The following is a 27,915-nucleotide window of genomic DNA, read 5'->3' as shown; positions in this document are numbered from 1 at the left end:
CGGCCCTGGGCGGGTGCAGCATGGGGAGCCGCAGCGTGTCACGGCCAAAGGCCGGCATGGTAGGAACGGGCTGGAGACCTGCTCCCTGAAGGCATTAATGCTGAGCGGCAGCCTGCTCCCCTCTGCCTCGCTGAGCCGGAATAATGTGTGGCTCCATCGAGCTGGCGAACCGGGGAGCACCCCGAAACCAAGCTGCAGCCGCTGAGGCGTGCTGAGGGACCAGCCAGATGCCGAATACCCGGGTCGTTTTGCTCCCTGGATGGGCGCGAGCTGGGATTGCTGTGTAGGGTGGACAGAGCTGTGGCCCCTGTTAAGGCAGAGCCCCGATTTCCTTCTCTGCTCCTTGAGGGTCTTTCTGTGGCTGCCTCGGTTTTGCTGCGTGGGCTTGAAGAAGCCCATGGGCAGTGGTGGCTCGGCTCTGTGGGCTGGAGCTGGCCCAGCGATGGCTGGGCTACGAGCCCTCTGTGCCCACCCTGAGAGCAGGTGAATTTGGCAGCAAATGTCACGGCCGTTGGTTGTGGTGCGTGATGGCTTGTCAGGAGCGGTCTTATGCAGAGGGAAGCTAGGTGTCCTTCCTGGGTGCCATTTTTTAAGCAGTTTTCTTTCAAAGCTTCCCCCTGTTTTAGCAAGCAGGGCAGGTGATTGCACAGCATGCTGTTAAAGACGCTGCGGGGAAGCAGAGTGGACATGAGTAGAGCAGGGCATCCCTTCCCTGGGCAGCCCCTTTTGGCTTGTAAGCCAAACTGCTCAGGACAGCCTGGAAGCTGAAACACTCCTGTCTTTGTCTGTAGGACTTATGCACGCCAAATAATGTGAGTTTTGTGGTGCCTTTTGGCTTTGTAACCAAGTCCAGGACATGCATCACCTCTGCAGTTCCCTTCACAGGCCGACCATTGCTGGTGAGAGGTGGCGTTGTGCGCTCTGAGCAGGAGAGCAGTGGCAGGACAGGGCCCACACTACCCTCTCCATCTGGGTGACCCAGGAGATGGTGTTCAAAAGGGCTGGTGCCAGAGGTTGTAGATGGTGATCTTGGTGTGCTCTGCCTTGTGCCCATGGGGACCTCCCGCCCAGGCAGTTATCTGACACTGCTTTCCTTGGGTAAGAATTCCCCCTGTCATGTGTACCTGTGGTTGTCCCTTGTCCCAGCCAGGGCAAAACCTGCATTTTTCCTACAAGAAACTAGAAAAGCATTTAAGGAGCAGAAACCCAAATCTTCCATTTGTCACAGATCATCAGTAAGGAACAGATTTTCCTGCCTGCGGGGTCTGCTCCCAAAGGACACCATTCGCATGTCCCCTCCCTTAGCATGGCAAATGTCTCTCATGGGTGGGAACCTGTTTGATTATCAGCTTGTGCTTGCTCATATCCGGTTTTTCCCGGTTCTCCTTGTGCCAGTTTTGTTCATCAGCTTGAATGGCCTCTCCTGGCCCTGTGGGGTCCAGATGGAGGGGGCCTGGGCACCCTCTCTGCCTGCGCCCTGCTCTCTGCCATGGGCTGGTGTACCCAGGAGCTGCGTGTGGGTCCTGTTGCGAGACGAGCTGTCTGCTCTTTTGTCTCCCTCTGGCCTTTCTCTGCACCTGTTTTCATTTAGATCAACACAGGTGACCTGGACAAGTTGTATCAGGGTCACTCTACTGAAGCTGTTTCCCTCGGTTCATGTTAGGGATGTGTATAGATATAAACCCAGGGGATAATGTTTCTCTGACCCTCCACTTTTGGTGTGGGGTGGAAGTGCACCCCAAGAACTTGCCTTGATAGGAGTTGTGTTTCTGCCCACATGGTTCTGGAGGAAGGTCACTACGTCTGAGAAAATGAGCCGGTCTGTCCAGACTTTGGTACAGCAGATCCCTTCCACCAGCTCAGGCTGGATCGACTCTGTGGGGTCGAGTGCACCCTTAGCAAGTTTGCCGATGACACCAAGCTGTGTGGCGAGGTAGACATGCTGGAGGGGAGGGATGCCATCCAGAGGGACCTGGACAGGCTGGAGAGGTGGGTCCAAGCCAACCTCATGCATTTCAACAAGACCAAGTGCAAGGTCCTACATCTGGGTCAGAGCAATCCCAAGCACAAATACTGGCTGGGCAGGGAATGGCTGGAGAGCAGCCCTGAGGAGAAGGACCTGGGGGTGCTGATTGATGAGAAGCTCAGCATGAGCCGGCAATGTGCAATCGCAGCCCAGAAGGCCAACCGTATCCTGGACTGCATCAAAAGAACTGTGGCCAGCAGATCAAGGGAGGTGATTCTGCCCCTCTACTCCGCTCTCATGAGACCCCACCTGGAGTACTGCATCCAGCTCTGGAGTCCTCAATATAGAAGGCTCCGGGGAGGTCTTATTGAGGCCTTCCAGTACCTAAAGGGCCTACAGGAGAGCTGGGGAAGGGCTTTTTACTAGGGCATGGAGTGACAGGACGAGGGGGAATGGCTTTACACTGGAAGAGGGCAGGTTTAGATCAAACATTAGGAAGAAGTTTTTCACTTTGAGGGTGGTGAGGAACTGGAACAGGTTGCCCAACCTGCCCAACCAACAGGTTGTTGAGGCCCCATCCCTGGAGGTGCTCAAGGCCAGGCTGGAGGTGGCCTTGGGCAACCTGGGCTGGTGGGAGGTGTCCCTGCCCATGGCAGGGGTTTGGAACTCGACGATCTTCAAGGTCCTTTCCAACGTAAACCATTCTATGATTCTTTCCGACAGCAGCTTCCCTCTCTGATCCCGGCCCCATACAAGCACTGGAATTGCCAGTGAGCGCTTCCCCGGCAGGAGCATGCTGGGACCCCTCTGGGGTCGGGCAGGCTGGCTGGGGCATGCAATTTGTCCTTTTGTGTGCTTTGGAGATGCTTGGGAACAAACACATCAAGAGAGAAATGTCATCTGCTCCTCATGGGAAGGAGAGGACCTTTCCCACTGATACTCCCAAATCCTTTCTGCTGGGGCCAATTTGTAGTACTTCTGAAAAAGGCAAAACTGCCAATTTTCTCCCTGCTCTCCTCTCTTTGGTGCTGGTGTAGCCTGTGACACAGGCGCCATGGGCACTGTCCCTGCACCAGCAGCAGCAAAGCACATGACACACGAGGCCGTGGTCCTGTCTGACCCCATCCCTCATTGTGCAGAAGCCTTGTCCCCGTGTGCTGCCCTGGGAGCTGAGTGGCCCCAGTCGTCCCCAGCCCAGTGCTGGGCGTAGAGCTTCCTCCCCCCGAATTACCGAGCACAAAAGCTTCCTTTCTCCTCCCCAGGGCCCATTCATTACCGGGCTGACTCCTCGTCATGCTTGGTTAGACTGGGGCATTTTGCTTTGGTGTTGTAACGGTTGTTACATGCTGATGGCAGAACAGCGAGAGGGTTCCCACAGCATCAGAGATCTGGAGATAGCAGAAGGGTTAAAGCCTTGGCCCAAAAGGCTGGGGTGGCATGGTGAAACTAGGGGACGATATTCTCACTGTTGTAAATCAGTGTTAACTTCAACAGAGCTGTCCTGATCTGCCTCACCTGGCTCTTGTCTTTACTTTCTCACCCTGCTCTCACTTGTACGTGTGTACGTGCACATACAGACACGCATTTACACGTGTGCACATGTGTGCTCTCAAACATGCTGGTGCACATGGGTGTGAGCTAGAGAGAGATTTGAAAATTTTCTGTCAATGTGTTTTTCAGTGAAAAATGAGATGCGAGTTCTCTGAGTTGTTTCAGGTTAAACAATCCCATAAGATATCCCCACCTCAGCAAACCTAAGCTCTTGGGTGCGTCTTTTGCAAAATGAAATGTTGGTTTTTAATCTAAAAGATGCTGAGATGTCTATAAAGGACATTTACAAGTTTATTTTGTTTGTTGTGTTTTGTAAGCTGGAAAACAAGTGAAAATGGAATATTTTGCTTTGGACTGAACAAGCTGTTGTGCTAATGATGCTTTCAGTCTTTTGATTCTTTGAGACAATTGGGAAATGTTTAGTTTTGGGTTGGTCTGGAGCAATGACACAGATTGCAGACCCTGCATCCCCCCTAAAATCCACACGTCCTATCCAGGCTCCCTGGGAGCCCCCTTGGGAGGGCGTTCAGAGGGGCAGAGCTCTCCTTGCCTGAGCAGGGCCAGTGAGCCGGGGGCTGGCAGCCCGCTGCGCGCCCCAGCAGCGCCTCACCTAGACCCTGGCAAATGCTGTCGGCCGAGTCTTCGTGCCAGTCTGAGTACTGTGGGTGGATTTTTAGGGCTGACGCGGAGTCGCTAGTGCATGGGAAGATGAGTGTGTAGCTGTAAGTGAGCTGGCAGAGCAGAGCGGCTGCCCTGGGACCTGTGCCCTTGCTCAGCAGGGGTTTGCACGTGTGGCTCTCTCAGGCGTCTGTGACCGCTTGGGGTTTCAATGCTGGGAATCAGTTGCTGGCAGACAGGTCCAGGCAGTGCTGAAAATCACAAATTGCAGCTCCAGATAAGAGGTGGGAGCTCAGAGGTCTGGCACGGGTGCTTCAAAAGGCAGTGGGAACTGCAGGTTGGGTTTGGAGCTGTGTAGGAGCTGGATTTTATTCTCAGCTGTGCTGAAGGGCCCTCACCTATGTGCAGAGCGGGCTGTGGGCAGTGTATTCTTCTGCAGTTGTAGACACTGTGTTTTTATGTGGTGACTGACCCTGCTCGGACAGGGAGGTTGGACTAGATGATCTCCAGAGGTCCCTTCCAATCCTGTGATTCTGTGACTTTGCCTGTCACCAGCCAAAGGTGTGTTTGGGATGCTCCTTCCTTCCTGCTTTGTTTAGAAATAAATCCTCCCATCCTGTCCTCTGCAGAGGGGTTTCTGGATTCGGACACATGCCTCAGCGCCCCTGGCCTTTGCACTTGGGTTTCAGCTGACCCTGTCCCAAGTAGACAAGCTCATGAGCACCGAGGTTGGATCTGCCCACGTAGTCCATGCTGAGAGCAATTCCCCAGGAGGATGCTCAGGCTGGGCTGAGTTACTGTGGTCTGCTCCCTGTGGAACCCTGGTCTGACACTTCTCTGGCTCCATCCGTCCAGCATCCTCTCTCTGCTCCGTGTCCTCCCTTCCTCTCTCACCTTGGGTAGCTTAAAAGGCACTGGTGGATAGAAATGCCTGCTGGGCTGCTGTCTTGTACAGGTGGGCTCTGCAGCACCCATGAGGGACTGCCGAGTCCCATGGTGAGCTCTTGGTGCTGTGCTCTGCCAGTCCACACAGGGAGAAGTCTTCTCCTTAAGGGCTGCCGTTGGAGTTGGTTAGGTCTTGAGTCCTCCTTTAACAAGTCAGATCAATCTTCTGCTCCAAGAAAGATGCTGTCATTCACTCCAGGCACCAGTTCTTGGCACTTTGAGCTCTCTTTCTCTTCTGTTATTCTCTGTCCCATTGAGGGGCAGAAATGGACGCCCCTGTGCTCTTACTCAGATCTGGTCTTTTGGCCTGTTAATGACTGTTGGAACCATCTGCCTTTGATCTCTTGACTGTGCTCCTTGGTCTGCTCATGATGGTGGTGGGCAGCAGGTCCTCTGCAAGGCTTGGCAGGCCTGGCAGCGTGGAGCTGGTCACCCCAGGCAGGCAGGTTCTGCCTCCTGGCTTGGTGGATGGCTGTGGGTAAGCCAGTGCATCGCGAGCAAGGGGGATCTCCATCCAGACCTGCTCGAAAGTCACGTAGCTCCTCAAGGCTCTCCCCTACCACTACCTCCTCAGCCAAAAGCTCTCGGTGCTGCAGTGCAGGGAGCCAGGCACTTCCCTGGAGGTGCTGCCTCACTGGGAGCCAGGGGTCCCCCTTGGTCCCAGCACCCCTGGGCTCTGTGGCAGAGCGATTGCAGGATGGTGGAGCACTGCTCTTCCATGGGGGTTGGCTGCTCCTGGCCTCGTTGGCCACCTGACAATTATGCAGTGTCAAAACACATGACTGAAAGCATTCTTGTTTAATCCTAGATTAAAACAAGCATTGACTCCTGGTTTTAGGAGATTACCTGTCTGCTCACCAGCCTGTACTGTCTGGGATCCCCAGGAGATGCAGGAGGCTGTGACGTGGGAGCTTTTGCTGTGCTTTGATTTCGGGGGGCTGGGTTTGTGCTGCAAGCAGTGCTGCATTAGTCCTTGTCACTGCCTCTTCTCTGCTCAATAGTGCCAGCGATAATGAACTGTTGCTGGACGTGACAGTCAGTGAAGGGATTTTTAAGGCCTTCCCGTTTCCCCAGAACCACCCTGGAGAGATGAGGCATGTGCAGTAGGGCAAGCAGGGAGAAGGCGTGCGTGGAGCGAGGTCCCGCAGCAGTGGATGGATGAACCCAGGTTAGTGCCATGGCCCAGGCTCCCCCAGCGGAGCCAGCCTTGGCTGACCCTGCGCCGGCATGTTCCTGCCACCAAAGGCACCGGTTGTCCTTGGCCTTCGTCCAGGCCGTCTGCAGCGTGGCCCGCTGTCACCTTCTGTGGGGGTGACAGCCCCTTGCCCGTATAGGACCTGAGGGGAGAGGCAAAGGGGAAGTTGAATCTGGGCTGGAGGGAGGATTTGAGCATGCCGCATCCCTCTGTTAAACAAGAGCTAGTTCATCCCATAGCGACTGTTTCATCTTGGTGCTCCCACTTCCCCCCGCCATGGGCTCGTGCCTTCTGCCACCAGAGTTTACTGTGTGCTGAGAAAACAGTATTTAGATTTTCCTTGAATGTTTTGTGTCTTGAGACTTTCTTCGTAGCAGAGGACATTTCCTTCCGCCCCTTTCCCCTTGGCTCCCTGAGTGAAGCCACCATGCAGTGGAGGGGAAGCAGGATGGGTTTGGTGCTGTGCAAACCTCAGAGAGCGGAGTCCCCGGGGTGGTGTGTGCGCTCTGCCTCCTTCACTGTCTCTCCTCTCCTTTCATCCAGGCCAGCTGAAGCTGTCCATTGAGGTGCAGGGCCGGGTCCTGGTGCTACACAGTGAGTATCTCCCTGGGGTGTAATGGCGAGGTGGCTGCAGAGCCACAGTGGGCTAGTGATGGGGACAGCACTTCCATGCCCTTTCTTCAAGCTCTTTGGAGCTTCACGGCAGCTATTGGGAACAACTCTGTGGTAGAGCAGCATGGGGATCTTTGATTTAGGGACCAAACCAAAATTTCTGGAGACATTCATTTCTGGGTGGCCACAGTGTGTTTTGCATCCACCTATATAATTTTTTTTCTTTAACTCCTTGTGAAGAGAAAAAGGGTAAATATAATTTGGAAAAGAAAGTTTGGAATGCTTTGTCTCCAGTGTAATGTCTCTTACGTTGGCCAAAACCATTTGCCAGGATTTCCAAATTGTTCTGTTACCTCCAAGTGCTGCATATTTTTTTTTTTTTTTTAACACCAGCAGTATTTCTTCAGCAAAAGTGTTTCACCTGGTCCAGGCTGGGGTTGCTCTCCCTCAAGCCACGGCATGTCCCACTGGGGACAAGAGATGCTTTTATTTCTCTGGGGACTCGAGCCTGGCCACCGCTGCTGGGTACTGGTGCAGGAGAGCAATGCAACACCTGGGACATGAGTTCCATCACAGCCATAAGGCAGGTCCCAGGGAACTGTGTCACTGCAGTTTTAATGGTGTTCGTTAGAAAGGCCAATGAGAGTATCAGAACTAGTTCTTTTCTTTAGGAAAAACCTGTCTGGAGACACTTGAGGGGGCCCTTAGGATTGCTCCTGCAGTGAAGGATGTGTGTGTTCTGGTCTCCTGGCACAGAGCTCTGTCAGGGGCTCATCAGAGCTTCATGATAAGTAAACGGTTAAAGAATCAAGGAAAAAGCCAAGGGTTTGAAATGGTCAGAGTAGAAATTTCCTCCCTGTGAACAGGCCCGGCTCATTGTACCCTGGATTTGGGCTCCGTAGGGGGAAAGGGGAAAGCAGGGCCCTGGGACTTCCAGTGCCCTTGGGGGTGGCTGTGCTTTGGTGGGGAAGGCACCCCCGTCCCAGAGACCTTCATGGCAGGGCGGGAGGGGATGGAAAAGGCTTTCTCTTGAGCAACGTCCCACCTTACAGCCCAGCCTCACCCCTGCCTGGGTGTAGTGAAATGGGGGCAGAGGGTGGCCTGAGGCTGGGGGGACTGGCCGAGCCACGCACAGCCCCTGTTCTGCTCCACTCGGCAGCCGTGAGAGCTTGCTGCCCTTTTCCGGCTGTGCAGGCAAGCTTTGTGAAGAAACAACAGCAGGAAAATGCTCCTGCAGTGAAGGATGTGTGTGTTCTGGTCTCCTGGCACAGAGCTCTGTCAGGGGCTCATCAGAGCTTCATGATAAGTAAACGGTTAAAGAATCAAGGAAAAAGCCAAGGGTTTGAAATGGTCAGAGTAGAAATTTCCTCCCTGTGAACAGGCCCGGCTCATTGTACCCTGGATTTGGGCTCCGTAGGGGGAAAGGGGAAAGCAGGGCCCTGGGACTTCCAGTGCCCTTGGGGGTGGCTGTGCTTTGGTGGGGAAGGCACCCCCGTCCCAGAGACCTTCATGGCAGGGCGGGAGGGGATGGAAAAGGCTTTCTCTTGAGCAACGTCCCACCTTACAGCCCAGCCTCACCCCTGCCTGGGTGTAGTGAAATGGGGGCAGAGGGTGGCCTGAGGCTGGGGGGACTGGCCGAGCCACGCACAGCCCCTGTTCTGCTCCACTCGGCAGCCGTGAGAGCTTGCTGCCCTTTTCCGGCTGTGCAGGCAAGCTTTGTGAAGAAACAACAGCAGGAAAATGTGTTGTTTTTCTTTTTTTTTTTTTTTTTTTTTTTTTTTTTTTTTTTTTTCTCTCCCTCCAAGCTGTGTGTGGCTCTGAGAGTCTGGCACAGGCTTTACCCCAAATCCTTCCATCTGGAGCAGCCCCGGCATGAGCTGGGTGCGAGTCACTGTCTTGTTCTGATGTTGCCTCCAAAAGAGGGTCTGGGAAGAGGGAAATGGTCCAGCAAAGAGGCAAAGGAGGCTCAAGGTCTGGGACCTGACATCCCGCTGCACATGTCGGATGCTCCGGGTGCTTGGTGGGGGCAGAAGGAGGCTGGGTGATGTGGGGTGATCTGTCTTACTTTTTCGTTTGCCACCCCAATGTCTTTAAACCCAAAGCAGGTCTGGCTGGAGGAGAAAGATCTTGGTGCAGCCCGTCCTGGAGGAGCCTTGCTAACTGCTTTGTGAAGCACCAGATGGTCCTGCAGAACCCCTTTCCCCTTGCGCACTGGGGTTTCTGTCGGGCTGACCATGTCTATTAGGAGCACGTATCTGTCTCTGACAAAGGCAAAGTCACTGCTGCCGTGCCAGGCTCATTAGGAGGGAGCTTAGCCTTGTTCCGACAGCCCGTCCTGGACTACCCAGACTCTGCTGCACATCTATTGCCTCCAGGCACGCGGCTAGGAAATGCAGCATTCCCAACTGTCAGCAGCAGTGCAATGCTGAGTCCCCGCTGGCGGGGCTGCCATCAGGATGCGGCCATTGATATTTAACTTGATGATACATTTGGCTCCAGGGTAGGGAGCCCAGAGCTGTGTGAAGTCAGGCAAATGAAATGCAATTTGCCATCCGGATGCTGAACTGCATCTGACGCCAACCTCACCCACAGACGCTTGTATTTATAGCATGGGTGTATATTATTGAAAAAATACAATAAAACCCTTCCCCTGTTTGTGGGTGCCCAGTGAGACCAGGCTGCTGGGGAGGTGTGCGCAGGATCCTGTTGGGGTCGGAGATGGGTTCAGCCCCACAAGGAGGGAGCATCCCATGGAGCAGAGCGCTGCGGTGTAGGAAGATGCCTTCTGTGCTGCTTTGGAACTTGACCGTTTCATTTCCTTTCCAGTCATGGAAGCAAAAGGTCTGATGGGAAAGGAGTGCCGGACATGTGACTCCTACGTGAAGGTTGGTCCTCCTGGGGCTTTGCTCGGGGAACTTGGGGCTTTCTTGGGGTTTTGGGGTTGGTTCCTCTAAGCATGCTCTAGGCTGCCTGTCCCTTCCCTTTCCTCCTCTGTCCTGCTCTGGCTGAGCACCCATAAGAGTGCAGGGAGATGGATGGTCTCTTGCCCAGCGCTGGAGGGCTCACTCGTTTTGTTGGCACGGTGTCTGCATGGAGCCAGAAAAGCGGAGGACAGGACCCTGCTAAGGGCTGGGTCAACCATTCATTGCAAGAGTGTCCCACTGGGTGCCCAAGGGCTGGTGGGGATAAGCGTTTGGCCAGCACAATGTGGCTCCGGGCTATCCTGGAGGTCACCTTGGCAGGCTGTTCCCACCACGGTGTGTGCAGTGCAGGAAGCATCTCCCCTGCGAGGGGGCTGCAAGTCAGACCCCAGCCAGCAACGTTTGTGTACATCAGTCCTTCATTCTTCTGCTGTTTTTCTTCCCTCCCCTGAGGTGTTTTGTAACGCAATTACTTGACATGCATAGGGTAAAGTGATCTAAACCACCCGTTAACACAGGCTCAGCTGGATGTTTGAGGCTTAGCCATCCATAAAAGCGGCTGTGCTGGTCTCCTGCCACTGCAGCGGCAGAGCGGGCAGCTGTGTGCCAGTGCTTGCTTTGAGAGTGCTAACACGCTGCTTGTTTTCCCCTGTGAAGATGTCCATCGTGCCAGATGCTGACTGGAAATGCAGGCAAAAGACGAAGACTGTGCCAGACAGCAAAAACCCTGTCTTCCATGAGCACTTTCTTTTGTGAGTATGACAGGGCAGAGGTAGCGCTGAGCCATCCGTCAGCGCCGTGTTCACACTGTGCAGTGGGGGACCCATGTGGCTGCTGTCCTGGGGTACCCTCTTGAAGCCAAAACCCCGTGTTCGCTTTTGCATTAGGATCTGTAATAAACGCACATCATGCATGAGCAGGTCTGCTGCTGAGATGAGGAGTGACAGACATTATTCTGCTGTTTTTTATAGCTGAAATGCCTTGAACTTTCGGGCAGAGCTCTGTGGAGGCTCACAAAGCTGTCAGCACACAGCATGGCAGCGGTGCTCCCGCACATTTGGACTTTCTTGCTGGGCAGGAGTTGGGTAAACACACCCCGTTTCCTAGACCTTACACCTGCGATAGTACAGGCATCGGTATGAATGAGGAAGGTAAAAGGATTTCCTATAGCTACAGCATGTCTCTGCATGGGAAAGGAGCTGTACGGCTCGTTGTGTTTCGGTGGAGCTTGTCATTGCCAGCGAACCAGTCTGTGTCAGACCTCTGTCCCCATGCAGCATTTAATCTGGCGCAGGGTGGTTGTTTCAGAGCATGAACTGTGGCATGTTCCATGCGTTTACCCTTTGATGTTGGATGTGTGTCTTTCTGGAAAATTTTCTTCCCCATAAACCATCTGAGCGGTGTCCCCAGTGCCTGCCCAGGAGAGATCACATCCCTTTGCAGCTGTCTGTCAGGAACAAGGGAATTAGTGCAACAGTGGCTCGTCTGAGGAGGTTACTATCTGGGGGGACGCTGCAGTGCTCCGTGCAGAGAATGGAGGAGAAGACCTGGCTCTGAGGAGGGTGAGGGGTCTCCCTTGCTGAGTGCTCCAGTGGGAGGTTGGTGCTCACGAGCTGTCCCCTCTGCTTCTTACAGCCCAGTGCAAGAGGAGGATGAGCAGAAACGTCTCCTGGTCACAGTCTGGAACCGAGAGAGAAATTCCAGGTAAGGGGCTGTCAGCCCGCCATACCATCTCTTTCAAATGGACCTGGCATGGCAGCGGACCTGCCATCTGCTGCGGCCACCCCACATGAGCTCCACCAGTGCCCTGGGCCTCGAGGGCTGTCCCTGACGTCAGGGCTGCCCCGCATGAAGGCTGCGGGTCAGTGAAGTGGGGGGAGCTAAGCAGCGGGGCTGGGACTGGGACCTGCTGGTGGGGTCATTCTCATGGGCAGCCTGTGCTGGTGAGCTCCACGCTGCGTGCAGGCTGGGGAGAAGAAATCCTGCCCTTGCTGTTCTCTGTCGGCATTGCTGCTGCTTGGTAGCCATCAGCGGGACGAGCGTTTAAAGCTCCTGCAGCCACTCACGCCTGCGCCGCTGGCTGAAGGCAAGTGGGGCTGGAGCCAGGCTGTGGGCTGGGGACCTTCTCCGCCTCTGGGGACAATGCAGTGAGGAGGAAAGCCCAGCAGCAAAAGGGTCTGGCACCTTGCAGGCCGTGCTGCCTCCTCAGGCATGTGGCATCTGCCTCCTCGGCCAAACTCCTGCCAGTTTCAGGTGGGCTGGGGGTGACCGGGATGCTTCAGCCCAGCTCCTCCTTGCTGCTGCTGCAGCAGCTGAGCCGTGTGGTTATACCATGTTTGCTCAAAGCGTGGAGAGGGAGGCACATCCTGGCTCCCGGCATGGGCAGGGATGTTTTCGGGGTCCCCGCAAAGGGGTTCGTGGGGGGAGCTGGTCCCTGGGGAGTTTTTGACAAGTGTGTGCTGATGGTCTCTGGCTCTCCTGCAGACAGAGCGAACTGATCGGCTGCACGAGCTTTGGTGTGAAGTCCCTCCTGACCCTGGACAAGGTACCTCCGTGCCGGAGTGCAGCGCGTGGAACTGGGCCTGACTCTCTCGAGTCGGTGGATGGATGTAGTGCACTCTTGGGGCAGGAGCAGGCTTCTCCTACTGTGGGACAAAGATGCTCTGAAGGTGCCCAGGGAGTTCCCTGGTCCCATCCCCAATATGGATGGCTGCTGTGAACCTGGTGTTGGTGTGACTGCTGGAGGCAGGGATGGGGAGGCTGTTAGAGGAGGGATCCTTGGACAGGGGACCGTCACTCTGTTCTGCAGGGACAGAGAGAGAATAGCATCAATTAGGGGTGCAGAGAGGTGGCCCCAGCGAGTGCTGCCCACCCTGCCTGGGGGATAGGAGATGGGGCAGCCTCGCTCAGCCTGCCGGCGTGTGGCTGAGTGGGGGCTGTGGTTGGGGACGCACTGCTCTGAGGAGGAGTCTGCCTCATTCCCTGTGCTCAGCAGCCAGGTCTTCACCGGCTGAGGCGGTGGTGGGGAGAGGGTGAATGCAGAGGTCCGGGGCTGTTCCTGGAGGCAGCGGTGCTGCCAGGCTGTCTCTGTGCTGGAATCCCTGTCCCCACTGCTGTGGATTTGGTCACAGTACTGCTGCCCCAGCCTGGTTGCTGCTTGGTAATACATCCCATCAGCTGGGTTTGCCTTCCTAAAGAAGCCTGCAAAGCTGCTGCTGTAATTGACTCCTGCTGACCCACTAAAACATGGAAATATTTCATCCTAGTTGCCAGTGGTGAGGGATTTCATCCCTGTACAGCCCTGGTCAGGTGTCGGCACATCAGAGTATGTCACAAAGCTGGAAGGGGTTTGTGAAAGTGTTAATACATCACCTGAGGCGTGGAAATTTACTCCCTAGCAAGAGGTTAAAAAAGAGCTATTTGTGGCAACGACCTGAGAAGAGGGTAAGAGGTAGCTTGAGCGTGGCCTCCTCTGCAATTTGGATAAGTGAGATGCAGCTTTTTTTTTTTTTTTTTTTCCTATATCAGTGATGACAATTAGGCAGAGCAGGTCCAAACTGCAGCCCTGCCCGTGAAGAGCTTCTGCTCTGCTCTTATTTGGCCTCTGCAGAGATGTCCCCTCCTTGTCAGATTTTGGCAGTGGGTTTCACAAGGTATCACTGCATGGAGAGAGGATGGAGTATCCATGTGTATAGCACCCACGCACAGCACCCTACTCTGGCAGGGATGGGAGGAGGATGCTGGTGGCATGTGGTCATCCTGGGACCTCAGCTGGGGCGGAGGTGAGCTGGCCTTATCTCCTGGGTGCTGCATGATGCTGCTGGATATCCCCCCTCTCCTCAGTTTCCTCATTGTGGATTTAAAACACTCCAGCTTAAATGATCCCTTTCCTCTGGCCTCTGGCAGCATGGTTCCTGCAACCCCGTCTGACTCCTGGGCTTGGTCCAGGATGGTTGATTCCTTTGGCTTCCACTGCTGCCTGGGGGGCAATGGGAGACAGCGGTGGCTCCCTGGGAGAGAGGAGAGGGATTGCCAAGGTCATGGCCACGTGGGTATGGGACAGGGGTAGAGGGAGCCCCGCTGAGGAGCACCCAGCACTGCTGAAGGCTGGTTTGGGCATCCTCCTCTGGCGATAAGGCTGGAGCCGTGTCCTCCCTCCGAGAGTGCCGGATGCTGCAAACAAGATATGGACAGATTTACTGGAGACTGGCTGTTTTCTTGCACCCTGTCTCCCTCTAAAAGTGTGGAAGCTCATTACTGCAGTCATGCTTGGTCCCTTCTTGCAGGGGGGATGGGACTGTAGCTGTTCTTTTATCCTAAGAGAAGGACTCCAGGCTGTGCCTCTGTGTGCAAGCGTGCCTGGGCATGGCACCGCTGCTGCAATGGGACCCCTCTGGGGCTACAGGGAGCCAGGCTGAGTTAAATGGGGGCTGAGTACCTGCCCCTGCATCGACAGCTTCTCTCCTCCCACCCAGGAGATCAGCGGCTGGTACTATCTCCTCGGGGAGGACCTGGGTAGGACCAAGCACCTGAAGGTGGCCGTGCGGCGGCTGAAGCAGAGCAGAGGTGCGTCTCCCCACTGGGAAGTCCCAGGCAGCATTGGTAAGGTTTGGAAGAGGAGTCAACCTTGTGTCTGTCCCTGTGCTGGCATGAAGCAGCCCCCAGCCCCATGGCACCTCTGCCCCCACAAGCACTTCTCAGCCCTGTGATGCTCAGTGGGCACCGGCATCCCAAAATACCGGCGTGAGGGAGATCCTGGCTGGTTTAGCAGGGTCTACACAGACATGGAGTTCTCCCCTTCAACCCTTGCTCCTGCTTACCTGTGGCTGTCAGGGGCTCTGTGGGGACCCCAACATTGCAGCCACGTCTCTCCCTCTTGCTGTGCCTTTCATCATTCCGATTGTGGCCTCTCAGACTCGGGGCTGATCCCGTGGCTGGACTCTGTTTGATTCCTGGGGTCTGTGCAGGATGGTGGGGAGCTATTCCTCCTGCCTTGGTCTTGCTGTGCTGCCAGGGCGTGTGGAGGAGGACAGGCTGGCACAGTGCAGGGGGAGACAGCAGTGCCTGTCCCAAATGTGCAGCCACCCCGCAGCTGCTGCCATGCAGGGCTGCCACCAGCCTGGAGGAGATGTGCCCATGACATGTAAAGATCTTATATATAGTGTGTAGATGCAGTGTGGAGGGAAAGGGATTGTCAGGAGACCTGTGCTGTTGGGCTGATGTGGCCTTTCCTTTTTTTTTTTTTCAGAGCTGATGCCTGTAAGTCAGGGTGCAGCGCAGGAAAGCCAGGATGCTGCGACCATGAAGCAGCTGGAGGTAGGTACGACGGGGCTATGACCCACAAGGGGTGTGAAGATGTGGGACTGGGAGTGGAGCCTGCATGGGGAGGTTTCAAATGAGCCAAGGGACGTAGTGAGGGTGATGCTGAGGTGGGAGCTGTGTCACTCTCCCTGTCAACACCGTGGCTTTTATAGGCAATGTTATCCCCAGTTGAGCAGCAATTGGTGGAGGTGGGTGATGTGGGAAGTGATGTGGGCTCGCTTCCCGTTGTCATACAGGGACCTCCTATTTTTCTAATATGTTGCCACAGAGACAAAGCACCAGCCATTGACTAGGATCAACGGGGACTGGGAGTGATGGGGCTGGGGCTGGCCGGCTGCCTGCCGCACAGCATCCCTCCCTGGCCGTCTCCATGTCTCCGTGGAGGGGTGTGTCTGCTCCCCTCCTCCTTTCAGGACCGTTTGCTCTGGGAAGGGAAAGGCCCATGGTGGAGCCTCAGTGATTTATAGGAAAGACAAGGATGGGAAATGGGAACACAAACACATGGCTTGCGTCGGAAATTGGGCTCAGTCGGCCCTGTGATTTATCTGTGCCGAATTCCGCTTTGCTGCTTCCCTCAGCTGCATTTTCAGTTATTTGTTTTAAAGCATAGGATTGAGCAAGGCAAACAAAGCCAGCGCCCCTCTCCTCCCTTCCTCTCCGGCAGTCGCCACTGACTTGAAAGATGGTGGCTGGGAAGGAAGACCGGTCCTCCTTCCAGCTTAGCCTGGTGGCGGGGTGGGCTGGGACAATGTGGCTGGGGTGGCCCCAGGCAGTGCCTCTGATGGCTCTGCCACGCTGCCGGGTCCCCTGGGAGCGCTGGGGCTCCTCACGCTCCCTCCCTAGCCTCCCCTGGCCCTGCCACCCCAGCTGCTGTGCAGGGCAGCCTGGGGCTTGGGTTCCCTTGAGCCTTTCTTCTCCTTTCCGTCCCCGTGTAGGAGTGCGGAAGGTGCTCTCTTCTCCGTTGTGACCCCATCTCCAAGGGGTTGTGCAGCGGCGCTGGCAGTCGAGGCTGCATGGCGCAGGCTCTCTGAGTCCCGCTTTGTGCCCTGCTGCTGGCTGGGTTAAGAGCTTCTCTTTGTCTTTCATTCCAAAATTACACCACGGGTGCAATTTAGTTGACCTCTCTGCTTCCCCCTCCCTGAGTCTGTGAGCACAAAGTGTCGGGACATGTGTATCCTCTGGGTCTGTGCTTTCAAAAACAAACTCTGCTTTTTCTTTTCTTTTCTTTTTGTTTTTTTTTCTTAAGAAAACTCTCTTATCCTTTACGAGTTTAACAAGTGCGAGGCGTCTTTTTAATGAAGTGAAGCTCGCACAGCCGGTGCCTGTGAAACGCCGCTTAAACATCCTCCAAGTGTTTGTGAGAACGTTGCAATAACAAAGTGCTCGGTGCCGCCGAAGAATGCCGCGGGAACAAAAGCCACATCAACAGAGCAGGGACTAGGGAATACTAAATAGTTGACAGGAATTTTAATATAAAACTCTCTCTCTTCCTTGTCAGTTAGGGTTTTCAGGAAGCCCTCTGGCTTATCGTAAAGCGGCATACAGCACAGACAGGGGCTGGGGAGGTGAAAGGTGGCTTCCTGCCATTCTTCTCTGGAGCTGGGTTCCCATGGGCGGTCATGCCAGTTTGACTGTGGTTTGTTCCACACTCGTGTGATACAAGGAGATCGGGATTACGGCTGCTTCGGGGGACTGCATTTTCATGGGCTAACAGTGAGTTTAGCGTTTTCCAGCCATGAACCGCTTCAATGGACTCTGCAAGGTGTGCTCGGAGCGGAGATACAGACAGGTCTGTATCTCCCGTGGGGGGAAAAAAAAAAATCTGTGTGCCAGCATGTGTGTGTGTGTTGCTGCAAGTCTCGGTGAAGTTTACGAGTGTCTGTGGGCTTTCTTGCCATTTCTGGTCTATGTGTGTGCTGTTTGTAGGGTGTTGATTTGGTATCGTTAGCGTTTGTAAACAATAACATTGGGAAAATAAGGAAAGCATCTTCAGAGAGGTGTCTCTGGCGGATCTCTGCCCGTTGCTGCAGTGTGGAAGTGCGGATAGAGGGGGAGCGTTTGCTGTGTAAGTTGTGGGTAGCGTGCTGAGGATGAAAGCGCTAAGCTGTGAGGTGGTGTCTCAATTTCCCGCTCGTTAGAGGAGAGGCAGGCACGGCAGGCAGCTAAGTCTCTGCCAGGCTGCTACTGTCTCTTTTTAAAACTGCTTTAATGCAAATGTATTTGGGCATCAAGTGTTGCTTGAAGCTGCTTTATGAGAAGGGCGACTTGCTTGATGAGAAGCAGATTGCTGTGCTCTGTAAAAGCTGGTGCAGGTTCTCGTGGACCTGCTCGGTGTGTGACGGCGGGTGCTGGTTTTGCTTGTGCAGGTCCCGCTCTCCTGCACTTTCGAACACAATTTCCCCTCTGTGGTCTGGATTGGAGCTCCCGGCTCATGCTCAGCTTTTCTCTGCGCTCCTGTGCTAAATCTGTCCTGTTGCACTAAAGCTGTGGTGGGGGACAGTGTACACTGGGAACTGCACAAAGAACCAGCTTAACTGAGAATGCTCACTTCTTATCAGGGCTACAGCGACCATCTCACGCCGGAATGCTTCTCTGCTTTGTATTACTGACAACTGACTGTGATTTGTGTCTTAGACCGTAATTCTCTATTTTGACAATTTCTTCTGCGTTTTTTGACAAAGTTATGGGTACAGCGAGCCTCTGTGGTGCTGGAGTCTCTCACCACCTTGCCACTCGCCTTCCAGCTTATGCCAGATGCTTTTATTTCTGAGTTCTGTACTCAGCGGCAAAAATGGATGTTCAGCTCCCTGTAATGGCCATGGCGGTGGGAGTGGGGGAAAGTGAACCATCAGCAGTGAGAAGCTGCTGTTTAGTGGCTCAGAGAAGGTGTCTCCACTGGTGGCGGACAAGAGTCAGCCAGCTCAGGGAGGAGTGGGAGACTTCTCGGCATGGTGGAGCCTTTGGGCTGGGGAGTGAGCGTGCAGTCTCCATGGCAGGAGAGATGCTGGGCTGGTTCCCGAGGTGCCAGTGGTAATGCTTCTGCAGAACTTGGCTCCCCTAGGCATTGTATTTGAGATGTGAGGTTGGTTTGAAGGTGCAGAGCCACGAGCAGCCTCCTCCACTGTTTGAAGATCCAACAAACTCTAGAGAGAAAAATACTCAGCGTAGTGGGATGGGACCTACTTTTTGATCCTGCCAAGGAAAGACAGTTTCTCTTTTGAAGCCTGATTTTATGCTGAGCAATCAAGCAGGGACAAGGTGCAGAGAAATGAAAGCTTGCTGTGTTTGCCCTCCCGTGGTAAAGGAGTGAGGAACCAGTTCCCCTCCTTGGCAGCTTCTGCCGAATTCCTCGTCTTCTCTCTGACTGTTTGTCCTCAAAACAATACAGGTCAGATGTTGGATTTTTTATTTTCTTTTCTCTGTCAGTAAAACAAGGATCTTGACAAATGTCTTAGGGGATAATCAGGTATTTACAGGAACTGTCATGCTGAGCTGCTGCTGGAAGCCAACATCAAAAAATAAATATCATTTTATTAATAAGCTCAATGCTGCTTAAATCAGGAGGAGAAATGAGCCTAAATCAACACAGCATCCATCCTCTCCAAACTCAGCGAGAGAAAACATACTCACCCCAGCTAATGGGATGATGCACGCAGAGCCCACTCCAGCGCAGATGCCGTGCAGACAGGAGCGTGCCGATCCTCGCGGCTTCCTCTGGAGCAGAGGAGTGCTGCTATTTCTGTATTACCCAACTGGAAATGAAGCGTTTAAGTGACTTGCTTAGAGAAGCCGTGTTAGGAATTGGTGTCATAGCCAGACTGCTGGGTTTTCCTTCCTAGTGGCTTATCAGACCTTTCCTTGCACTTGCAAGAGTCATGAGTGGAGACTTGTGTATGCCCAATAAACACTCGTATTGTGACATTCCTCTGTTGATCCTCGGCTCGATTTTTGCATTGCTTTTCAGCACCCTTTCCACCCCACTTTGGCTGCAGCAAGGGAGAGACCCATTGTCCGTGGGGTTCATAGAGCGACAGCGTTCACCGTGACGGTTCCTTTGGGCTCTGCGACTGCTGCCAGAAATGCCGTGTGCCCGCACGTCCAAAGGCTGTGGGGCAGTGCATGGGTGAAAGGGGGGATGCTCGCTCATCACATGCAGTGGCTGCTTTCCCACTTAACAGGTGACTCTGGTGTCTCTCTTCAGATTACAATCCCTCGAGGAAGCGATGGGTTTGGCTTCACAATCTGCTGCGACTCCCCAGTCCGTGTGCAGGCAGTGGACTCTGGTAAGAGATCAGATCATTTTTATCCCTCTTGATTTGAATGAATGACTCTGCTCCTATTTTGCTTCCCAGAGCATGTTGTGATTCAGAAACTCCCATGCCTTGCAGGACTCTGATTACCTCTGAGAAACTTCATTTAATGAATTTTCTGTTGCCTTTAATGAGGTATGAGGTCACTGGGTTAGTGCTGTGTCACTATTTTGGCAGTGTGGTGCAGTAATTTTTAGAGATTTTCTTCCCTTCCCTCGCCGACCTGAGAACTGTGCGGCTGGTTGGGAAAGCATCCGGGGGTCAGACAGGTGTCAGACAGGGGCGCAGTGGGGAGCAGCGTCACAGCAGCCCTCAGTTGCCTGAGTATATCCTCTTGGTGTGGATCTGCAGGATGGACTTGGTGTCTCTGTTGTACCCTGGTGCTCCTCACTGCACGCCAGGAAACAGGAAGTTCGTGTGATAGCTCTGAGAAAGCATTTATGACTTTGTTCCAGGCGCTGCGTGCGTGCGCAGGTGAAGCTCTGGGCTGGCTGGCCCCACTTTGTTTTCAGGTGTGGGTGTTAGGGGAAACAGATTGGGTTTGGAGGAGTGAATGGTGCAAACTGTGAAGCTATTTGGGTGTCTCCCAGCCCCAGGGCTTCTCCTCTCCCTCATACTCTCAGCTCTCTGTCCAGCAGGTGACTGGCATTTGTCTCTTCTCTTGGTAGGTGGCCCGGCAGAAAAGGCAGGTCTGCAGCAGCTTGACACGGTGCTGCAGCTGAATGAGCAGCCGGTGGAGCACTGGAAATGCGTAGAGCTGGCACACGAAATCCGGTGAGTATTCACCCAAAGCATCAGTCCAGGGCGCTGGGAGAGATGGTTTGAGGGAGCCCAGGCAGCAGGAGCTTTGAGTGGCTACAGGAAGGGGCAGGCTTTGAGGGATGCAGAAGACTGGGAAAGGAAGTAGAAGAAGAGTAGAAGAAGAAAGGATGTGGGGGCAGGGGAGGACAGGGCAGGGGCAGAGGCATTAGGGGCAGGAAGGACTGCAGGGCTCATGGCTGTCCGAATGCTGCGGGGTGCCTCACTCCCTACCGCTCCATCTCTGAGTTGCCCCATGCCATCTCTTTCAGGAACTGTCCCACTGAGATCATACTACTGGTCTGGAGGCTCGTCCCGCAGGTCAAGTCAGGACACGAAGGCATGATCCGCAGATCGTCCTGCAAGTCTGCCTACGACCTCCAGTCACCACCCAACAAGCGGGAAAAGAACAGCACCATGCCTCCGCGGCCCGAGCAGCGCCGGAGCTGCCACGTACTGTATGATGGGAGCGACAGGCTGGTGCTGAACAGCTGGGAGAGGTACACGGAGATCGGCAAGCAGAGCCCAAGCACCATGCCACCTCTGTCCCGCGTCCCCTCTGTTGCGGACCAGAACTACATCATCTTAGCGCCTTTGAACCCAGGGAGCCAGGTAGGACTGCTTTCCAACCCCACGCTCGGGGTACTGCCTGTGGCTGTTGGCTGTGCTTGCTGGATCCTCTCTTGGCCCGTGCTTCAGTCTTACCGAGCATCATCTCTAAATGTTTGCGAGAGCGTGTGCCATTTTTACAAGCCTGACCTGTGTCCCTTGGTGGAGCTTTCAGTGTTTTCCTAAAACATTTACCCCTACGACTGTAGAGCTGGGGGTGAACGACCTGCTGCCTCCTGCCGGGGCTTGCTCAAGGGGTGAGGATATGGGAAGTGCTTCCACTGCGCAGACCACAGTGCAAGTCACTGCTCTCATTTTCTGCTGGCAACAGGGCAGAAATGATTTTTCACCTCTCTGGAGTGCTTTGGCTTTGCTGGGTCTGGCATGCTAAAATTTGCAGTTGCTTGTTGTAAAGTCTCTCTCAAGCCTCCTTCAGTGACTGTGTCCTTTCTGGGTTGTGCCTTACAGCTGCTGAGGCCTGTCTATCAGGAGAACAACGCTACTGTGGGTAAGTTGCTGATGTGCTGAAAACACTGCTCAGAGCACCTGGCAGAGCTACACACAGTCTTTCTAGCACTAGCGAATCCTTGCCCTTAGCCCTGCCATGCTGCAACCGAGTCCCTCGTGTTTCGAGGACAGTGACAGAAGCCGGGGGCTTTTGGGTAGTATAATCTTCTTGCTCTCTGCATCAAACATAAAAGCAAGACCCATACCCACAAGCCCAGAGGAGAGCACAACTGCTGTCACTAGATGAGCCTTGTGGTGAGAAGGTCTCTGTAGGAGCTGGGAAGAAGGGAGGCTGGTGGCAGGGAGTTTCCATAAGGAGCATGATAAAAGCAAAAAGTGTGGAAGTGCTAAGTATTGTTGTTGTGGTGGTTCCCCAGATGTGTCTTGGGCCTCTTCGTGACATGTTTAGCTTCTCATGCATAATGCCTTGCTGGGGGTGCTAATACCATGGCCCCTGCTTGGAGTTTCGTTTTATTACTAAAGGAGTAACGGGCACAAATGTGACCATAGGCAGTTCCATCTCCACCTGAGGAGGGCCTTCTCTGCTGTGAGGGCGGCAGAGCAGTGGCACAGGCTGCCCAGAGAGGTGGGGGAGTCTCCCCCTCCAGAGCCATCCCAAACCCGCCTGGACGCCGTCCTGTGCCACTGCTGGAGGTGCCCCTGCTCTGGCGGGGGGTGGCACTGGGGGAGCTCCAGAGGGCCCTTCCAGCCCTCACCAGTCTGGGATGCTGTGAGTGAGGATGGTCATGGCTCAGGTGTTTACAGACATTAGTGCAGGAGGAAGTGCCAGGTTTGGGGAATACTCATTTCCTGGGCTGCTACAAGGCCTCTGGCACTCTCTGGACCAGCTCTGCCCAAAACCCCTTTGAAGTATAAAATCATTTTCTGCAACGGGTATGGTTGGTGTTCCTGGAGAACAGGGTATGGATGGGCTTGCAGGAAGAGTGGGGTGAGGTGTGCGGCACTGCACGAATCCTGGGCTGCGAGACGGGGAGCAGAGACTAATGCAAGGTCTCCCTGAACTAGATGTCAACAGGTGACTGTCATTTCAGGTGGAAAACTGAGGACAGAAACAACCCAAGAACAGTGAGTCCTGGAGATACTCCTTCGGCTGTTCCCTGGGTGCTGTTGAACTTGCAATTTTCTGCATGCCCAGCTGCATGCAGAACCACCTCTTGCCATTTCATTGATTTGGGAGCTTTGGGAGGCCACACTTGCACCCCGGTCTGTTAGGGTGCCCTTAGGATGAGCTGTGTGTCTGTAGTGGAGCTGACCTGCCAGGCGTGGAGCTGACCTTGCAGGACTGTCGTTACCGCAGCAGTCCCTCCCTGGCATGGGCACAGCTATCGGCACAATTTCCAGCTAGGAAGTTTTGTGCTGCCTATAAAGATGGGACAGTGTCTGTAGAAGGCAAAGTGTGGGGCTGGCAAAGCTGTGGCGGGGATGCAGGAGGGGAAGCAGTGTGGGTGCGAGACCCCTGTGCCTTGGATGCTCCCAGCCCTGCAGCTCTGCAGCCAGAAGACTTTTCCGCAGCTCAACTGCAGGGGATGTTTTGTTCCACAGATAATTGCAACTCTTTCCTGCTGTTTGTGGATCCTGTGAAAAGATGAGTTGGACCACAGGGACTTGTTCTTACAGCAGGGTGGAATTTGAAAGACCTGGGCTTCTTCCCATAACAATTTTTAGTGATTGTTTTCAGTTTATTTTAATTGTAAGTCCTCAGAGGGAAGAATGCAGTAGTTAACCTGAGCAGTGATTAAGCGTGGTGGAGTGGAGCTGGCCACCAGTGCCACAGTGACAGGAGCTCATGCTTCGGGCAGGCTGGATGCCTTTCTGTGCCAGCGTTCAGAAAACAGGACTTGTGCAGCTGATCAATTCCTCTGATAAAATGAGGTGATTTAGGGATAAGAGGAAAAGCAGATCCCGAACAGCCCAGACAGATTTTATCTGGCCTGTGTTGAGCCCTCTCGTGTTTTGATCTTATCTGGCAGTGCAACCATGAAAAAGGGAAAAGAGAAAACGTCAGGGTTATTGGATTTAGAGGTAGAAACAACCTTTTAGGTCATGAGGGCCACCCCCCTGCAAAGGCAGGCTGTTACAGCAAGCAGTAAACAGCAGGTCTGGATTGCCGGCAGAGCACGGTCTGGCTCTGCTGGCGTTTATCTGAAAGTAAATGTGCCATTTCCTAATACTTAATGGAATATGTAATGTTGGGTAGGTTTGTATATTTGCTTTGGACGAGACCTTATCTGCTCTGAGCCATGTTCAGAAGTGTTTTGGCTCATTTCTGCTCGGGAAGGTTATGGGTATCCGTCACAGTGCAAAGGCAGAAGCTGCTGTGCAGAAAGGTGCTGCGGTGGGAGCAGAACGCCGGGGCTGGAGGGAGGGACGCTGCGGGGTCTCTGCTGGGACACCCCTCGAGCAGGGGGCTGCAGCAGAGTTTGCTCATACGTGTTCCCGAGACATCACTGTGTGGGAGGATCCTGGGCTAACGCTCCAGTTCCTCACCTGGATGTGTTAAAATCCAAGTGGGGAGGTCTGCCTGCTGGACCCCAGCTCGTTTAGTTCATCAGCTTCAGGGAGGAGGGAGAAAATACTTCACTTTTCAAAAGAAGCCCCACTGAAAGAAGGCGTGACTTTTTGGTTAGAGACATTCAGTTCTGTTGGAGTTGTTGCCTGCAAGTTTTAGGACAGAGCACAGGTCGCTGGTGCCCAGCAGGATGTGGTGTGGGGATAAGGGCTCTTGGGAAACATGACCCTGTCCCACCTTCTGTCCCCAGCCTGGTAGGTGCTGCTGCTGCTGGGACGGGAGTTTGCGTATGGCGGGAGAGATGTGCACTGTGGGCCTGGGGACATCTGGAGTGGCCAAAACCGCATGTCACCAGAGAACACTGAGGCCCTTGGGCCTAATGGTTTAACGACACTAATGGGAAATATTTCACAGCTGCTCCCCGCTTGGCGGCTGTGCTGTCCCAGCACACCTGAGAGCAGAGCAGCCCAGTGGGCAGCAGCTCCTTTCTGGTTCTGGTCCTGTGTGTTGGTCTCATCCCAGCTCCATGTGATGACTCTGGGGAGGAGGATGCCTAAAGCCATCCTTAGCACTGCTGCCTCCAACAGATCGCCCACCAAACCATCGAGCTGCTCGCAGGCAGCTCTGCGTATGGGCACTGGGTCCCTGCAGTCTGTGGTGCTCTCGCCTTGTTGCATTGCTGCTGAGAAAATTATAGTGTCTATCCAGGCAGAGCATCCTCAGACCACCCCATGTCCTGTGCCTGTGCTCGCGAGACAAAATGCTGGTGGGAGCTTGCTGGATGTACTCAAAGGCATTCCTCTGGGCTGGGAGGAAAGGGCTGAGAAATCCCATATAGCAGCAATTGCCCCGCAATAGGGGAAGGAAGGACTCCACCCACACAGTAGGTAGCAGGGAACAATGGTAATTGTTGGTAATTATCAATAATGCTTTTAATCACAGGATTATTGATTACAGTAGAGATTCTGCCCTGGTTTGACATACAACCTAATGTCTCCTGGCCTCTACAGATGCAGATTGGCAGGTGTGGAGGGGCCGCAGGAGCTGGTGTTGGCTTCTTGGGAAAGTCATAGCTCTGCTCGACCAGCTGAGGTGGGAGGCTGCAAAGGAAAGCTGCTGCGTAATCCCTCCTTTGAAAGAGGATAACGGCTCACTGCGATGAAGAGGGACAGAGTGAAAAAGCAGTCAGGCTGCTAGGACTTTTTCCAGCACCGAAATGTAATGCTGAAAAATAGTGGATGATGTAAAAAGGATGAAATAATACTTTATAAATACACCCCCGTGTCTGAGTAACCATCACATCCCTGGGAGTGATTTGGAAAGGCATGGACTGATCCCATGTACATGAATGTGTTTATCGCTTCTGTCCCATTCTCTGACACCTCCAATCTTAGTATCTTCTAAAAACTGTGATTAACCCATCACCCAGCACCCCATGACGTGAAATTCCTACGCTTTGCTAACTCCTGTGCCCAGAATCCCGAGCAGGCAGGACTTGTGTGGATAAAAATGTCCCAAGGTTTAAATTCCCAGTGGCTTTTTTCTCTCATCCTGAGTTAGTCACAGACGGTTTTCCCCTTCCTGGAAAGGAAAGGGTTCAGTGGTGTGGGCAGGTATTCCTCGATGGTGGGAACCTCCTTGGCGCTCCTGTGATTCAAGGATGACCGTTTAAAGTCATGTTTGGGGTTGTTCTCTATTTCTTATTTCATACTTTCTGTACTGCATAGGGAAGTGCATATAACGGTACCACATCTCTTTCTGCAAAGTACTGTATTCACAAATTGTGCAGAAGGCAGCGTGTGCCAAGCAGAGGCAGACGTGCTGGCCTGCAGCTGAGCTTGCGGTGACTTCCTTGGGTCTTTGTTTGTATGTAGATGTGTTTGTGCTGCTGGTGTGATCCGTTTCAGTCCTTGGTCCAGCAAGTGAGTAGCTCTTGATTGAGCAGAAATGTCAAGGGACATCTCATTTTGCATTAGGAAAAATGAAGTCAGTGCTGTTATTTCATGATTCCCGGGGAAATTTTGATAGCAGAGTGATGAATGTCCCTGCAGCTTTCGGCTCCAGCTATTCCCCTCAGGATTTACGTGCCCTCCTCCAGCCTGCAAGAGCAGGAGCCGAGCCGGCAGCGTGCGGCAGCTTTGCGGGAGCTCTCTTCTGATTCTGTGCTTCTTTCTGCTTCCTCTGCCGGTGCAGGAAATGCGTGTAAAGGGAAATCGCACATGGGGTCTGGGAGAAAATCCAGGCTGATGAAGACTGTGCAGACGATGAAGAGCTACGGGAACTACCAGAACTGTACCATAGTGAGGCCACACATCCCGCACTCCAGCTACGGCACCTACGTGACGCTGGCTCCCAAAGTGCTGGTGTTCCCCGTCTTTGTGCAGGTAAGCGCAGCTGGGAGCGAGGTGTTGTGGATCTAACGCAGTCAGTGCCCAGCGCAGCAGGCTGTGTCAGAGCTTGCCGCTGTAGGTTGGGTCCAGGCTGTCATGCAAGGTGGATGTACATCCCCGCAGTATATACCGCGAACACGTGGATCCCCTGGCTGTGCTCAGCACAGTGCTGGGTACTTTCTCAAAGGGAATTGTGTCCCGCTCAAGAGATTCTCTGTTGGAGTTTTTTCTCTTTTGAGCTTTCAAGTCCGGTCCTCGGGTTTTTGTTTGAGTTAGGAGAAGGTATCCCAGCTTCTGGGCTTCAGCAAACAACTTCACATAATTGAAGGTCAACGTGGTTTCTTCCCATGGGTTCTTTGTGCTGTTAATTATAGTGTGCAAACAAAGGGTTTTTAGTTTAGCTGGTGGCCAGCACTAAAATCATGGACAAGGATCCAAAGCAGTAATGATTCGACAGAGGATGTTGTCACTCCCCAGTTCCGTAAATGATTTTCTTAAAATTTAGTCCCGAGTTTGGTGGTAATAGCTCTAACTACCTCTGTCTTCCATTTTGTCCTTCATATGGCCAGAACCCCAGAAAACCTCATCTGATCCTGTACATTTAAGTATATTAGTGATGAATACTTCCATCTCCGAGGCTCTGGGGAACCATCCCTCCTCCCCTGCTAGCAGCAATGACGCTGTCATGTCAGCTCAGACTTCCTTTGGGCTCAAACCCACAATCCGTGTTGTCCGTCACTCTGGCCTGAGCCAGTGGACTGCCTGGGGGCAAATGCGGTGCTGGGCCGGTGCTGGGGGACAGGCTTATGCTCACCTCCGTCCTTCCCGATGGCACCTGGGTGGCTCTTCACGTTAGCACCAGTGCCATCACCGGCCCTGGTTATGGACATGGGTTGCCTTTTGGTAGGAACCCAGCTGGCACTTCTGCATCTTCACCTCCTAAACTTGTGTCTTGGATTGAGTCTGGGGTGTTTCTGCCACTTCAGGAACTGGTTTTTATGCTTCGTGCTGTCTCCTGCTGCAAGGTGCAGGTGCCCTCGCGTGCCTGCTGGCCGTGCTGCTCAGGGGGATCCTCCTGGGCTGGTTTTGCAGGGTTTGTCCTGCAGTCGGGATGACTGAACCTGTCCCGTTCTTCTCCAGCGTTAAACAGAGAAGGCGCTGAGCGTGCAGCATGGCACGAGAAAGGGCAGCCTTCTCAAAGCTGCTTTAACTTGCTGCGAGAGTAATCCATAAAACTGCGTAGCAAATATTCTTGTCTGAGAGATGTGAGAACTTAATGTGCTACTGTTGTGGTTGTGTTTCCTGCTAAAAAGCGCCCATAAGCTCTGTGCAACAGTTAATGTACAAAGAGGCAAGCGGCTGATTGTCTTTTTATAGATGGGTCTGACGTAGGTGTTAAGTGTGAGAGTTTCTGTTGTGTAGCTGGACTGCAGACTTTCTGCCCTGTTGACCACAGTGTGGGGTGGCTTCTCCCTTGATGAGTTACAGCTTCAAGTGAAGACAAAGTGGGTTTGGTGGGTGGAAAGGGTGGAAAGCTTTTCTGGCAAACCACACTTCCAGTGGAAGGTTTGACTGTTTCTTTTTTTTTTTTTTTTTTTTTTTTTTTTTTTTTTAAAACATACCCCCTATATTTTTCCCACC

The 27,915-nt window shown here is 53.6% G+C and overlaps 2 protein-coding genes across 3 annotated transcripts in view; one reads left to right on the top strand and one right to left on the bottom strand.

Annotated features, from left to right (window-relative positions):
• POLE3 (polymerase (DNA directed), epsilon 3, accessory subunit) overlaps positions 1-6,473 on the bottom strand; it is a 25,653-nt gene extending 19,180 nt beyond the window's left edge. Inside the window, exon 1 of the mRNA XM_009890319.1 lies at positions 6,297-6,473. Coding sequence (XP_009888621.1) covers positions 6,297-6,473 — 177 coding nt within the window. The remainder of the gene's footprint in view (positions 1-6,296) is intronic.
• Positions 6,474-16,806: 10,333 nt separating this feature from the next.
• Positions 16,807-27,915, top strand: part of RGS3 (regulator of G-protein signaling 3) — a 64,508-nt gene continuing 53,399 nt past the window's right edge. The window contains exons 1-7 of one of the 2 annotated variants that reach the window (XM_009890277.1): positions 16,807-16,919; positions 19,332-19,413; positions 20,109-20,214; positions 20,511-20,850; positions 21,316-21,351; positions 22,294-22,303; positions 26,078-26,268. In XM_009890277.1, the coding sequence (XP_009888579.1) occupies positions 16,866-16,919; positions 19,332-19,413; positions 20,109-20,214; positions 20,511-20,850; positions 21,316-21,351; positions 22,294-22,303; positions 26,078-26,268 (819 nt within the window). In that variant the 5' untranslated portion in view covers positions 16,807-16,865. Of the gene's footprint in view, positions 16,920-19,331; positions 19,414-20,108; positions 20,215-20,510; positions 20,851-21,315; positions 21,356-22,293; positions 22,304-26,077; positions 26,269-27,915 lie in introns of both variants that reach the window. The other variant, XM_009890276.1, reaches the window with a different exon arrangement.

The sequence above is a fragment of the Charadrius vociferus genome, unplaced genomic scaffold (assembly GCF_000708025.1).
Source record: "Charadrius vociferus isolate BGI_N301 unplaced genomic scaffold, ASM70802v2 scaffold398, whole genome shotgun sequence".
NCBI classification, from domain to species: domain Eukaryota; kingdom Metazoa; phylum Chordata; class Aves; order Charadriiformes; family Charadriidae; genus Charadrius; species Charadrius vociferus.
The sequence above is the reverse complement of the archived record's forward strand: the minus strand, read 5'-3'. Positions and strand labels throughout refer to the sequence as shown.